Source organism: Elephantulus edwardii, unplaced genomic scaffold (assembly GCF_000299155.1).
Source record: "Elephantulus edwardii isolate Elephantulus edwardi_28Jun2011 unplaced genomic scaffold, EleEdw1.0 scaffold00099, whole genome shotgun sequence".
Taxonomy (NCBI): domain Eukaryota; kingdom Metazoa; phylum Chordata; class Mammalia; order Macroscelidea; family Macroscelididae; genus Elephantulus; species Elephantulus edwardii.
The window spans coordinates 11021182-11035156 of NW_006399849.1; the positions used below are offsets into that span (position 1 = coordinate 11021182).

The following is a 13975-nucleotide window of genomic DNA, read 5'->3' on the forward strand; positions in this document are numbered from 1 at the left end:
CATGGTACATTCAAAACTCTTCTCCAGCACCACAGCTCAAAGGCGTCAATTCTCCTTCTATCCTCCCTAGTCATTGTCCAACTCTCTGCTGCATTAACAAGTGATTGCAAAAACCATGGGCTTATTATTATTTTCTGTGAATTTGCAAAGATTATTTCAGGGAATACAGAACACGTTTTTATTATTATTGAAAAGAAATGCTACAATTAAGAGTAAAATTTCATTGTTGTTGATGTTATGTGCCATCAAGTTGCCTGCAGCTCACAGTGACTTTACGTCCAACAGCTCAGCTCTGAACCCTACTCTAACCCGAGCCAGTCTCACAGCTGCTCCGCAGGGCAAAGCTGGCCAATCTCCTCCCATGCGTTTAACTGCTTCTGAAAACACACCAGAGGGTTGGCTATGTGTTGGTTCTGACTCCATGGACTCAACAACAACAAACTCTACACAAATGACATGAGTGAAAAGAATTGTTCAGCAAATGACTGACCTTCGTTTACTTTTGTGGCATGATACAATGAGAAGGAACAGCTGCAAAGACTCACTGAACTGAGTATGTAATGTACAATATAGAAACCAAAGAAAATCTGAAGTGGCTAAAAAAAGAAATAAGGTCTTCTGTTTTGTTCTTGGTAATATATTTAAGGAGGTAGAATTATTTTGCTGGCATCTGTTCAGAATACTGAATCATCTAAAATGAGATTATATGGTATTGATGATACATGTATCAGTTCTTTTATATCAAATGGACTTCAGATTAAGAATGCTACTTTAGGCGAGCTCTGGTGGCCTAGTGGCAGGAAACTGCACTACAATCCCAGAGGTCTGCGGTTCAAATCCACCAGATGCTCTGCTGAAGAAGGAGGAACATTCGTCTCCTGTACCAGTCAGATCCAATTTGACGGTACACACATTTAAAAAAAAAAAAAAAAAAGAATGCCACTTTAGAACAGAAAAGAATCAATCATCATACAGTAAGAATGTGGAAGGGGAGCTCTGGTGGCCTAGTGGTAAGAAGCTGCAACTACAATCCCAGAGGCGCATGGTTCAAATCCACCAGATGCTCTGCCGGGGAAGGAGGGACAATCTCCTCCTGTACCAGTCAGATAAGATTTGATGGTACACTCACACAAAAATAATAAAATAAAAATAAAAAAAAAAGAATGTGGAGATTAATGTATTTTGTTAACATGACTTTTACTTTCCATTAGTTCTTCTGTTTTTTAAGAACTTTAAACTACAAGGAGGTTTTTCGTGCTTGTTTTAAGAACTAGAGTTTAATGCAAAATGTCACAATAGAAAACAACATCCAAGGATTTATTTAAGAAATGTGTCAGCACTCTTTGTGCAAAGCAGGCACTTCTTAAGCGAGATGCTCTGAAGCAGTGCATCTGTCAGGTCCTTCCTTACCTATTGGCATCTGCACACTTGACCAGAATGGTGTCCACAACTGGTCGGAGAAGTCTCTGCAGTTTGATTCTTTCTGCCAAACTGTGACAAGGAGTATATACCAGCATGGCTCTTAATGTTTTCTAGGGAGAAAAAAATCTGAAGGTCAGTTTAATTACATTTAAAAAGCATTTCAAACAAAAACTTAATCTGGGACAAGCTCAGCAACAAAATAATAATGCTCAGAAGAGATTATAATCCACTGAATATAAAAAGAATCCATGATTATTGTTGTTGCTGTTTTTGTTAAGTGCTACTGAGTCCCAAATGTGACTCACAGCGACCCTATGAACAAAAGATCTGAACCCTGTTCTACCCTACACCATCTTCACACTTCCTGACACACAAGAGCCCATTGCAGCAGTCACTGTGTCAGTCCATCTGGTCAAGTGTCTTCATCTCCTTAGCTGATCTTCCACCCTTTGCAGTATCATGTCCTTTCCCAAGGAATAGCCCCTCCTAGCAACATGCCCTAAGTATGTGATGCAAAGCCATGATACAAATAGATAACGGAATAATAAAATGAATAGATGCCTATGAAGGAAATTTTTCCCTACAGCAGAATTCTAATTAATGTAGGTAGAATAAAAGCTTTTAAAACTATCATTTGGGAAACAACATATTAACTGTTCCAGGCAAGAATTAATCATAAATGGCTGCAAAAACTAATGGGAAGAATTTTGGCAAGAAGTATAGTTATTTACATAACTTCAAAGCATGTCCCCACAAGATAGTTTTTTAAGAGTTAATGTTACTGTGAAAAAACCTCTAAGACACATTTTAACTAACTGGTTAAAGTTAACATTACCAGGAACAGAAGTCAGTCTCATGTGCCTCTTGATCTGAAGCCGTAAGACAGACACAGTACCATTTTTATGATATTCTTTCCCAACGTAATACATATGCTGAGTTTAATCATGAAGACACACCATATAAACCCAAGTGATGGACATTTTACAAAAGAAATGCAGGTGTTCTTCCAAAGCATCACACTCAAGAAAGACCAAAGGCTGAAGGAGACAATGAGACACACCAGCTTAATGTTATTTGTGTTTTTGTACATTTTACTGTAGGTAATAAATATATACCAGACACTATCAGAGACTGTAAGGATGGTGTAGGATGAGACAAGATTTAGCCTGTTGTTCAGAGTCACTATGAGCTGCAGTCAACTGGATGGAATCTAACAGCACCAACACCACACAATGTTGTAGTGTTTCACTTGCTATTATCATTCTCACACCAATTTTGAAAGATAAAGACCAGACCTATAAAGATAATGGTAATTAAAGGCACTAATAATAATCAAAGTTGGGAGGAAAGCAGATAATCTATCTACTTAGGCCAGAACTAACTTGAAACATAATCATTAGAAAAGAACTCGGTTCTAAGTCGGAGCCTGTGTTTCAAGAAAAGTTAAAGACTGAACATTTTGATCAAGGAGTCCATAGAGGAATCTTTATCCAAAGAGGAGAAACAGAAAAATTCAAATTATCATAAAGTCCACACTTTCTGAAGGCATGAAGTCTGAATGAACTCCTAAAACTATTGTCTCAAATTAATCTTTAAATTTTAAATGAAAAGTATTTCCTTAAAGCCTTCTTGAAGTTAAATAATAATTCAGCTTGACTAACAAGTAATGTCTGCCTTGACCCTATACTCTTAAGATCTATCTACATGGGGTCAAACTGCTAACAGCAAAGATTTGATGGGCAGCTCAGGGAACATAGAGTTCATGTTAATGAGGAAGGTCAAGTCAGAATGAGGAAGAAAATGGACACACAACTAGCAAAACATAATCAGTATCATTAAGCTGTAATCAGTGTCACTAACCTGTATACAGAACAACTACTAAATTGGTTTATGGGTTTTGTTTTTTGTGTGTGTGTATCTTCTCAACAGCATTAAAAAAAAAAAATTCCAAATGAAGGCTAACTGGGAAAGAAAAGTTTCCTGGATTACAGAGCACCAAATCCATCTAGCTCAACTGTGGTAGCTTATTAAAGGTTGCCAAAATGCTGGAAATTATTACAATATTACCACCAGAATTACTCATGGCTGGTAGGTTACAACAAAAATTCCAGAATAAAGCAGATTAAGAAGAAGGCTTGGCAAAATAAATAAGCCAATGAGAATCCACAGATCACAACAGAATACTGTCCAATACAGTGCTGGAAAATGAATCCCCTAGTCTGACAGACACTCAAAATATAGCAGTCTCCACAGCAGACCCAAGTGTACCAATAACTGAAGATGGCATGGCCCGGGGCAGTGTTCTGTCCTGCCATACATAAGGTCGCCCAGAGCCAACACAACAGCAACTAACAATATGCAAGAAGAAAATTTTTATTTTTCCATGACAAGTTAGAAAATGTAGTTACAAACAGGGAAAACCCTAAATCTACTCGGTTCAGGCTAATTCTTAATTCTGCTTCACAGCGACCCTACCAGTTGATGAGAACTGTCCCATGGCAATTCCAAGGTTGTCAAGTTTTATGACACAGAGTGCTTCATCTTCACGTGAAGTGGTTGGCTAATTCAAACTACCAACCTTCTGACTAGCAGCACAAGGAGGTTAAATCGTATCTTAATAACAGTATCTATGAAACACTGAAAACAAAAACACCTCCACAAAACTCCCCTACAATGAGATCATGAATAAAGCTACTTACTAAAGCAGCAACGTACACTTTGTAGACAGGGTCAGCGCAGACCATGGACAAAATGTTGCAGCACGCCTCCACCACGTCTCCTGAGATACTGGTCTGGGACCCACTGGTAGCTCCAGCATTTGGGCTACTTCCACTACTGCCCCCTGAAGTTCCAGTGCTTTCCCCATTGGCCAACAGCAGGGCCCCACTAACATCGTGGGAAAGACGCCGGAGGGCCATCTCTCTTACATTCCAGTTTCTAGAAAATAAGCAGCCAACGAGTTCCATTCCAAACACCTGTATCAAAGAAACAGGACAAATTGAAGGCGAAGGAAAACTACTAAAGCTAGTGGATTTTGAAGTTAGTTTGATTTTGGATTACCAAAACAAACCATGACATTTTCTTAATCTTCATCATATTACAAAATCATAAATATGCTCCCAGAGGTGCACGGTTCAAATCCACCAGACGCTCTGCTGGAGAAGGAGGAACAATCTCCTCCTGTACCAGTCAGATCTGATTTGATGGTACACACAACACACACACAAAATAATAAAATAAAAATAAAAAGCTGTTTCCTTAAAAAAAACCCAACCAACAACATACCAATCATAAATATGCCTATATTTACATTTATAAGGAGGAATTCTGTAGTCAAGATTAAACAGTAACTATTACAAGTATTAGCATTTATTATTAGCTCAAGTAAACCTAAGAGTAAACTCTGTTAAGCAGTCAAATGGGTATACATATATTTCCATGGCTAACCGCTGCCTACACCCTTCCATTATACAAACTATTAACACGATGCTGCAAATGACGACTATAGCAGGGGGAAAAAATGTGTTTCTAAGAACGGTTGTCAATTTAAAAGTGTGCGGCAACGTGTTAAGTGAAGAAACTCAACTCTGTATTCACGTTAAGTAATCCTATAGAGAAACAAATGGAGTGGAATCTGGAAAAAGAACAAAAACCAAGAAAAATCAAGAAAGGAATTAGAGATTTCAAAAAATATAGTGTATCTCTTATAGAAAATAAAGTCACAGACTTTAAAAAATTTGGCTTCTGTCTTAAATATATGATTTTTAAATCACTATACAAAAACAGGAGGAATTAAAATGAGATGGAAAAGTGGAAATGATTAAAGAAAAATGCTTGTGTCCAAATTTGCAAAAGATAATGATATCATTCCAATGAATATACGTGTGATTGGAGTTATCTCTACTAGGCCTGTAAAGCCACATGAGTCCCTGAAGAACAAAAACAGACTTACTAACAAAAACGATTTCATGCCTAGAAGAACTCACCTTCTGAAAAATTTCTCACCATTAGAGATAAATAAATGCAACTTTTTGGAATATAAACATTATTTGTTTGGTTTGTTTATAAAGTAATGATAAAGAGAATAAAATCAACTAGCATACATTTCTTATATTCCTTGTACTGTAAGCAGCATTCCACGCTTTCAACCTTAATTTTGTTTTTCATATTCTTAATTACTGGGGGGGGAACCCCAAACCCAAAACAAAACAAGGAATACATAACCTAGTCCAAACCATGTTTGCAAAACAAACTAGAAGACTGTCTTCAAAGAACGGCATTGAATAGCTTAGTATCAACCTGAACATTCTTATTATGGAGTCTCATGAACGGATAAGGGGCTTTATTACATAGCATTAAAAATATTTAAAAAGTAGGATGTGATTAATAAATTGTCAAATTTTACTAGTCATAATGACTTGCTAATATTCTGAAGGATGGGCAATCTCCTCCCATGTGACAAACTGAAAATTCATTGGAGGGCTGGCTGTGAGTTCATTCCAACTCGAAGGCAAATGTCAACAACAACATGCTGATTAAAAAGAAAAAGAAAATAAATCCTAGTGATTCAGAGGTCTAATATACTAACATGGTCACTGCAAGCTTTGTAGTAAAGTATTAACACCAAAAGTATTTCTATTTTCAATGCGGTAAGAGTCATGATTTAGGAGAAGTAAACAGATTTCCTTAAATTGTAAGTAACTGAAGGCAGGGAGAGAGAACAGAACAACAGTTACTGGTCTGTTTCTGTAACAAGGGAAGATTACAGGGCTCTGTACCTGAATCCAAGGCTCAGCGAGGTCTTTATAAGCAGGGGGGATCTGCTGAGCTCCATAGTGAGTAAGGTTAAAATTGCTCTCTTGGGTCCTCCTTTGGGATCCAGCTAAAGGCTGCTGTTGCATGGTTTGCTGCTGTGCAGCTCGGAGAGAGGAAGGGGAATCCACAGGGCTTGACAATTCATGGCTGAAAGGAAAAATCAACATAATTTTCCAAGAAAATGAGCAAACTTAAATAAAACACTGAGAACATGTTTACTGAAATACATTCAAGTCATTAATTCAAAATGGTTACCTATAGAAATCATGAGATCTCCACTTGGACCTACAGAGAGGACAGATGAGAGGTTCTCGATTTCTTCTACATTCTTCTGCCCCTGAAACAGTTAAAGAAGGGGGAAAAGTGCATAAAAACGTAAATGTCTACCTATAGGTATTTGTATGTAGTAACTGTTTCTAATATCTAGTGTAAGATTTATATAAAAAGAATCTCAAAAATCATTTGATACAATATTTACTTCAATGTAGGTAAATGCAGCAAATTAAATAGTCATGATCACCATTCTGTCAGTTATGAGGACACACGTGCTTAACTAGTTTCCCAAACCTTCTATCCCGTATGTTCACGTATCAATGCCATTCAAAGCTACCTTCTCTGTTACACAAGCCTTCTACCCTCTCTATACACTTTCTGGACCAGAATGATGCTTCAGGTTCCATATGCTCCTTCTTCACTGCATTTCTCCTAACAAGATCACTTCTTGACAGACCCTAGACCTCCATTTGCTTAAGATTTCAAGGTGAGGTTTTTCCTTCCTTCATCACTAACTCATACAGTAAAAACATTAAGTTTTCCCAGAGGGAAAAAAAAGAGCCACATACAAATGGACATGCAGTGGTGGTGCAGCTTGTTCCTGCAGCCATCTTCACACACGGTGAGGCTTTCTTCATCAAGCATGCCCAACAAGCAGATAGGACACATCTGTTCCTCCTCATCTTTTATACTAGAAAAAAGGAATGACAAAGTATTAACAAACCCAGTAATAACACCACCACCACAAGAATGAATGCTATATGCTGAAAACAGGTTCTGCTTTTATACATTATGAACAAATTAACCAGAAATTCTTAATATTTTTAGTCTATAAATACATAGTAATTTCAAGTTGATGGATGTGGGCTGATCTACGGTTGCTGTGAATATAATTCAATGATGAGCTATACTCTTGCAGAAGATATATGTATGCTATGTATCTAAAAAATGTTGCTGTTGCTAACTGCCTCCATGAACAACTAACCCAGATGCTGACAGTTTGATTCCACCAGCATTTCAGCAGGAAAGATGGGCAATCTCCTCTGTAAAAATGTGCAGCCTCAGAAACTCGATGTAGGGTTGGGATGAGCTGGAATCAACTTGTTGATGGTGCATGTGGCTAGAGGGCACTGTATAGTCCAAATACTCAAAAGTGCTTTGGAAAAAAAAATACCAGTAGTGCAAAAAAAAAAACCACACCAGCATTAAAAATACTAACATTTAATAAGCATTGAAAAGATATCTATTAGTGAGTACAAAATGCATATTAAATTAATACGCTATTTCATTTATTTTGTTTTTCGATAATCTAATTGGAAAAAGTGAAAGAGACTAGTAACATCCAGCATATATTCCCATTCTCATTGGTAAAAGGAATAAAAACTAAAATTCTGGAAATTAACCCTTTAAACCCCTCATTGCTGTTGAGTGGTTACCAACTTGACCTCTAACTGACTCTCCATTTGATTTCTGAGGCTTTGAATTGCATGGAAGATTTCTAAACACTCTTCTGAGTCGATGGCGGAGAGGAAACACCAGAGTGGTGTGGCTTTTGGATTAGTAGCACAACTCTGTATGGACCATGCCACCAGATTAAATGCATACAGCTTTGGATTTAAAATGTGTATTTTTTAGGATGCTATCTCACATAAGTATTTTATACACACACACACATACCTTTTCATTGAATTTAAGATGTTTAAAAAATATCAGAGATAGACTAAATAGTTAATTAAAAAGCAAGAGCACAAAAAATTGTGGCACTCAATTTAAAATGACATTATCGTGATAATAAAATTTTATCTTTAGTGCTGGCTTAGAAAAATGTTCTGATATATTAAGTAAAAGAATAGCTAGTTTGCCTGTGTTTCCACAGCCAAATCCTAGAGTAGTTTGCTTACTGGAAATATGGTATTAATTTCTAGTGAAAAACTACAAGGATGTTAAAAGAAATAATGATTTCTCTGTGTGCGCAGGAGACATTTATTTCATTGATTCACAGAATTTATAAAAATTGCATCAAAATGTCAACAGTAGTTATTTTATGGGTAGCCAGATTGGAAAGGGTATTCACATCCTATCTTACAAGCCTTTCTGTCTAAACTTTCATGAAGTAATGAATGTAATGAACAAAGGGAAGAAATGACAAAGTAAGAGTTGAACAAAAGATTTCACAGAATAGTTGGAGAACACAAAGCAAAATATTATAATGAACTGTGTGAAGAGCTGTCGTCAGAAAATCAAGGGGAAGCACGTCCTCGGCATTTCACAAGCTGAGAAAACTGAAGAACAAATTGAAGACTCCAGTTGTAATACTGAAGGATGCTATGAGCAGAGTCTTGAATGATTCAGGAAGCATCAAAAGAGGAAGGAGTACAAAACTGAGTCACAATACCAAAAAGAATTGTCTGACAGAGAATCTTTTCAGAAACTAGCCTATGACCAAGAACCAATGGTAATAAAGAAAGAAGATAAACCTGCACTGAAGGCACTGGCAAACAGTTAAGTCCTCAAGCACTGATGGAAAGTCAACTGACATATTCCAACAAACAGATGTTGGCTGCCCTAAATGTGCTCAAGAAATCTGGACAGCTACCTGGCCAAATGACTGAAAGAGATACCTATTTATTACTATTCCCCAAAATGGTGACCCAACAGAATGTGGAAATTACCGAACAGTATCATTAATATCACATGCAAGTAAAATATTTCTTAAGATTATTTAAAAACAACTAGCTAAGTACATTGACAGAGAACTATAGAAAGTTGAGCTGGATTTAGAAGAGGCTACATCGCTAAAGAAATCATTGTTGATGTGAGATGGACTTGGCAGAAAGCAGAGGCCACCAGAAGAATGCCTATCTGTGCTTTACTGACTATGCAAAGGCACCTGACTGCGTGGATCAAAACAAATTAAGGCTAACATTGAGAAGAACAAGAATCTCAGAACATTTAATGGTGCTCATGTGAAATCTTTACCTAGTCTAAGGAGCTGTTTTATGAAAACAGTATGGTTCAAAACCAAGTGTGTGTCAGAGCATATCTTTTCTCCATACCTTTTCAATATGTATGCTGTGCTAAACTAGACTTTAGAATAAAGAATGTGGCATCAGGATGGGAGGATGACTCATCAAAAAACTGCCTTAGGTAGATGACATAGCTTTTCATGCTGACAGTGAGGACGACTAAGGATCTGCAGTCCAAGGACTTCAATGTAGATTTCATTTCAAGATCAAGAAAACATAAATCTTCACCATTAGGCCAACAGGCTACATCATAATAGACAAAGACTGAAGCAGTCCACAACTTCATCATAATTGGATCCATAATCAACACCCTTGGTTCAAGCAGTCAAGAAATCAAAGGACAAGTTTCACTGGGAATGGCTGCTGTCAAGAACTCTCCAGAGTACCAAAAGAGCAATGATGTCAATTTAAAGTCCAACAGAGCCTGATCTAAGTCATGGTCTTTTTCAGTTACTTGCTATGCATTTTAAAACTGGACAAAGAATAAGGATGACATTAGAATAATCAATGCCTTTGTGTACAGAATAGCTATGGACTGCCAAGAGAACAAACAGCTCTGTCCTGGATAAAGTGAAAGGAGAGTGCCTCTTAGAGGGAAGGTTGGTGGAACTCTGTTTCACAGAGTTGCCCACATACTTCGGCATGCTGTAAGGAGGGGAAAGTCCTTCGAGAAGGACATCATGTTTTGAAAGGTGGAAGATCAGTGTAAGAAAGGAAAACTTTGAATGAGATGAGTGATTACAGTAAGTACAACTGTACTGAAGATGCTGATGACAGCACAGAGTGCAAAATTCAGTGCCATTGTTCATACGGTCACTATGGGTTGCAGTTGACTTGATGACACATAACTCCAACAGTAAACAGTATTTCCATTACAACATAAAGACAAGGCCCTGAGATGTTAAACAACTAGCCCAATATCATAAAATCAGTGACAGAGCCATCACTGGTGTTGTTAGGTGGAGGGCAACTCATAATGATCCTGTGAACAACAGATCAGAACCCTGTTCCATGCTGTGCCATCCTCACCATGTCTGACACACTCAAGCCCACTGCTCTGGTCACTATGTAAATCCATCTGGCTGAGGGGTTTCCTTTCTATAGCTCCACCACCCCAGCATGATGTCCCTCTCCAATGAAGAGCCTTTCCTAGTAACATCCCCAAACTATGAGAGAGAGAGAGTTTTGTCATCTTTGCCTCCAAGGAGCACTCTGGCTGCACCTTCTCCAATACACTGTTTATTCTATTATGTCCATGGGATATTCAGTGCTCTTCTCCAGCACCATAGTTCAAAGTCATCAATTCTTCTGTCTTCCTTATTCATTGTCCAGCTCTCAGATGTACAGCAAGTGATTGAAAAAAAAAAACCCAAAAAACAGTCACTGCTCCTCAATAATGTGGAGAGGTCCTTGACTGAAGATTTTCCCAGTACAATATGGCACACAACAACAATCTGGAGAGAGTGGGCGGTGAGTAAGGAGGAGCTCTGTTTAGTGGATAATGAGCTATCATTAGACTTTAATATTTGAGAAAGATAGCCGTAGCCTACAAAGTCCAGATTCTGTGGTAAGACTGTATTTTCTACTGAGTCCATATTATAAGTCTACTACTATGTTAAATCGTAATCCCCTAAAACCAGCTTTAGTGACTGACACAGCAATCAGTTATCCAAGTGTTTAAAACACTTTCAGAAAAAGATGAACCAACATTCAGCAAATGATGAAGCTCCCAAGGTCAAGGCACACTTCCTAGTCTTTTCCTCATCTTACTATCCTATCTCTTCATTATTACATAGCTTCATGTAGTGGAGTAAAGATTAAGAATAAAATAAGAGAAAGGATTTCTACATCAATATATTACAAAAATATTAATGGCAAAAATGACCTAAGGTCATTCACCAAAGAAGACATCTAAATAGTCAACAAGCACATTTTTAAATGCTTAAATCTTTTGGTAGGGCGTTCTGGTGGCTCTTGTTATTGTTGATGTGTACTTTAAGTTGGATTGGACCCGTAGCTGACCCTCTGGTGGATTTTCAGAGGCAATTAATCGTATGGGAGGAGATTCCCTAGTCTCCCAAGGAGCAGCTTGTAGGTTTGAACCACACCCATTCAGGATTATAGTGCAACTTCTTGCCACTAGGCCATCAGAATGCCATTGCACTGCAATCCCAAAGAAACTTTAATGAGTCTTTTCCAACTTGATGCTACACACAAACAATGCTTATAAAACGTGTATTTGGTAAAAAATGGGCAGGCAATGACTCTAAAATGTTATTTCTCTTTTTAGTCAACAAACACTGAAATAAAATTGCACTTGACATACAATTGGGATAAATTGTGGAATTGTTTTTTCTTAAGTCTTCTGAGTAATTTAATTCTGGTATATAGTGGTTTGAAAAGTTAGTTGGCCTTGAGTATTTTTTTATCATTCTTGATCCCTCTTCTCTCCAAGTCCTTTTTCTAGTAGTACCATCACGTCTTCATTCTTCATGAGTTTTGGTAGAGTTATAGTACCTAAAAGACTGATGGGATAAGGATGGAACTTACTGAAATCAGTGCTTCTCAAACTGAGGTGAGCTGGGAATATAACAGGAAGTGCCCTCACAAGAGAATCACTACTCTTTTCTGGGAAGTCACTTTTACTTGATGGAAATTACAAGTCTTTATTTACATTTATATCAAAACCAAGAAATCAGTATGACCAAGAAAACTGTATAAATTTTTATAATACCAAGCATAGAAAAAAAAAAAATCTACCTGTAATTTTGGCCTACATCTATGATCCTTGAGTTAGAAATTCATTATCAGCAAATTAGGTAATAGAAAAGATTGAGGTCTTTAGTAAAACAGCAACTGCACCTCTTAGTAAGCCATCTATTCTCTCAAAAGAGGATGCTAACATTCTCATGGGAGAAAGAGCCCAAAAATGGGATTCCTCTGATAGTGAGCATAGTTCTTTCCATGAAACAACAGCAACGCCATAGAGTAAAAAACAAAACAAAACAAAAAAACCCTTATATTTAGAAAATACCATAGAGGGGGGGAAAAAAAAAACAACAACCCACCATAGAATTAAAAAAACCCAAAACCTCTTACATTTAGAATTTAGAAAACCCTTTTGCCTTCCTTCTAGAATTAAAATAGAGCTACCGACATTCCCTTCTATTACAGTGCCTCAGCTTCACTGCCTATGCAGCAGTGATCAAAACCTACGTACCCAATGAGAGGGAGGCAAGAACAAAGGAGACAACACAGCCGAGCTGAAATGACTCAACAGCCACTTCTTGTCACTAGGGATCTTATCTTTGCCACTTGATTTTTCTTATCAATTATGATAAAGTACACATTCAATGTATTCTGACATTTTCCAACACTGTAGTAGCTTTCAGGATAAAACTGTCCATATTTACACTCAGATGATCTTTAATACTCTTCAAACTTATTTTAACTTGAAAGCCAAGATTCAACAACGATATAAATTTTAGAATAATTTAACAAGTAGAGATTTAATTAATATTTAAAAATTACCTCTGTATTAAAATGCAACACTGGGTTAATGCTGTTAGTTCCTTGAAAAGTACTAACCTGTTTTCTGAACTAGATGTAGAAGTACTAGATGATGACAATGTATGGGAATTTGACATGCGTGAAACAAACTTCTGGATGGTGTTACGAGATGGAGCTTTGATCCTTGAGCTACGCCTACTGTGATATTTCTGGAACAAACTCTCAACCTAACATTGGAAAAAGACAATGACAATGACATCCGTGCCGTATTTATACATATGAAAGCGTTTTAGAGGTTCAATTTAAGTAAAGCTTACAACTGTTTCAAAATAATAACATAACAATTTTATACTAGGTCAGTGTTTTGTTTAATTTTAAAATAAAAGACTAGTCAGTGGATCATAAAAAAACTCTTATCTATCAAATTCTTATATACCTTCATACTTTCAAAATGATGACTACTTACTTAAATTCAATGTTCATGGAGAAATTTGGGGAATAAACAATTATGACTTGTTGACAATTAGCTCTCAAGTATTTGTGAAAATTTACCTCAAAATTCTTTAATGTTTTCCTCCATAACATTGGATCTGAAGGTTCTAGTTGAAACACCCGGAGCATAACAAATAACAGATGGATACAAAACGTTCCACGTCCACAGCTGCAGTTCTAAAAGGTTAAGAAAGAAACCCATGGGCCAACAAATCCATAGCTCTGGTCGAACTTAGCTGATTACATCTATTGCCAAGTTTATGGGGCTAAGCTTTCTAAGAACATATTCTTTACTATTCTTATATAAAATACAAAAACTCTTGTAGCTCTCTCTACATATTAAGCTCTTACTTTTTAGTAAATAGATTAAGTCTCTATTCTAAAACACATGAAGCAATCAGCACAATCTGCATAAGTATATTACACCTAACTGGCAG

The 13975-nt window shown here is 37.0% G+C and overlaps 1 protein-coding gene across 1 annotated transcript in view; it reads right to left on the reverse strand.

The window, feature by feature from the left end:
* The window catches only part of MAP3K1 (mitogen-activated protein kinase kinase kinase 1, E3 ubiquitin protein ligase), an 89163-nt gene that overhangs the window by 15100 nt on the left and 60088 nt on the right, over positions 1–13975 (reverse strand). The window contains exons 5-11 of the mRNA XM_006891534.1: positions 13599–13715; positions 13125–13273; positions 7080–7201; positions 6493–6574; positions 6201–6384; positions 4122–4397; positions 1411–1532 (exon numbers count right to left, since the gene is read on the reverse strand). Coding sequence (XP_006891596.1) covers positions 1411–1532; positions 4122–4397; positions 6201–6384; positions 6493–6574; positions 7080–7201; positions 13125–13273; positions 13599–13715 — 1052 coding nt within the window. The remainder of the gene's footprint in view (positions 1–1410; positions 1533–4121; positions 4398–6200; positions 6385–6492; positions 6575–7079; positions 7202–13124; positions 13274–13598; positions 13716–13975) is intronic.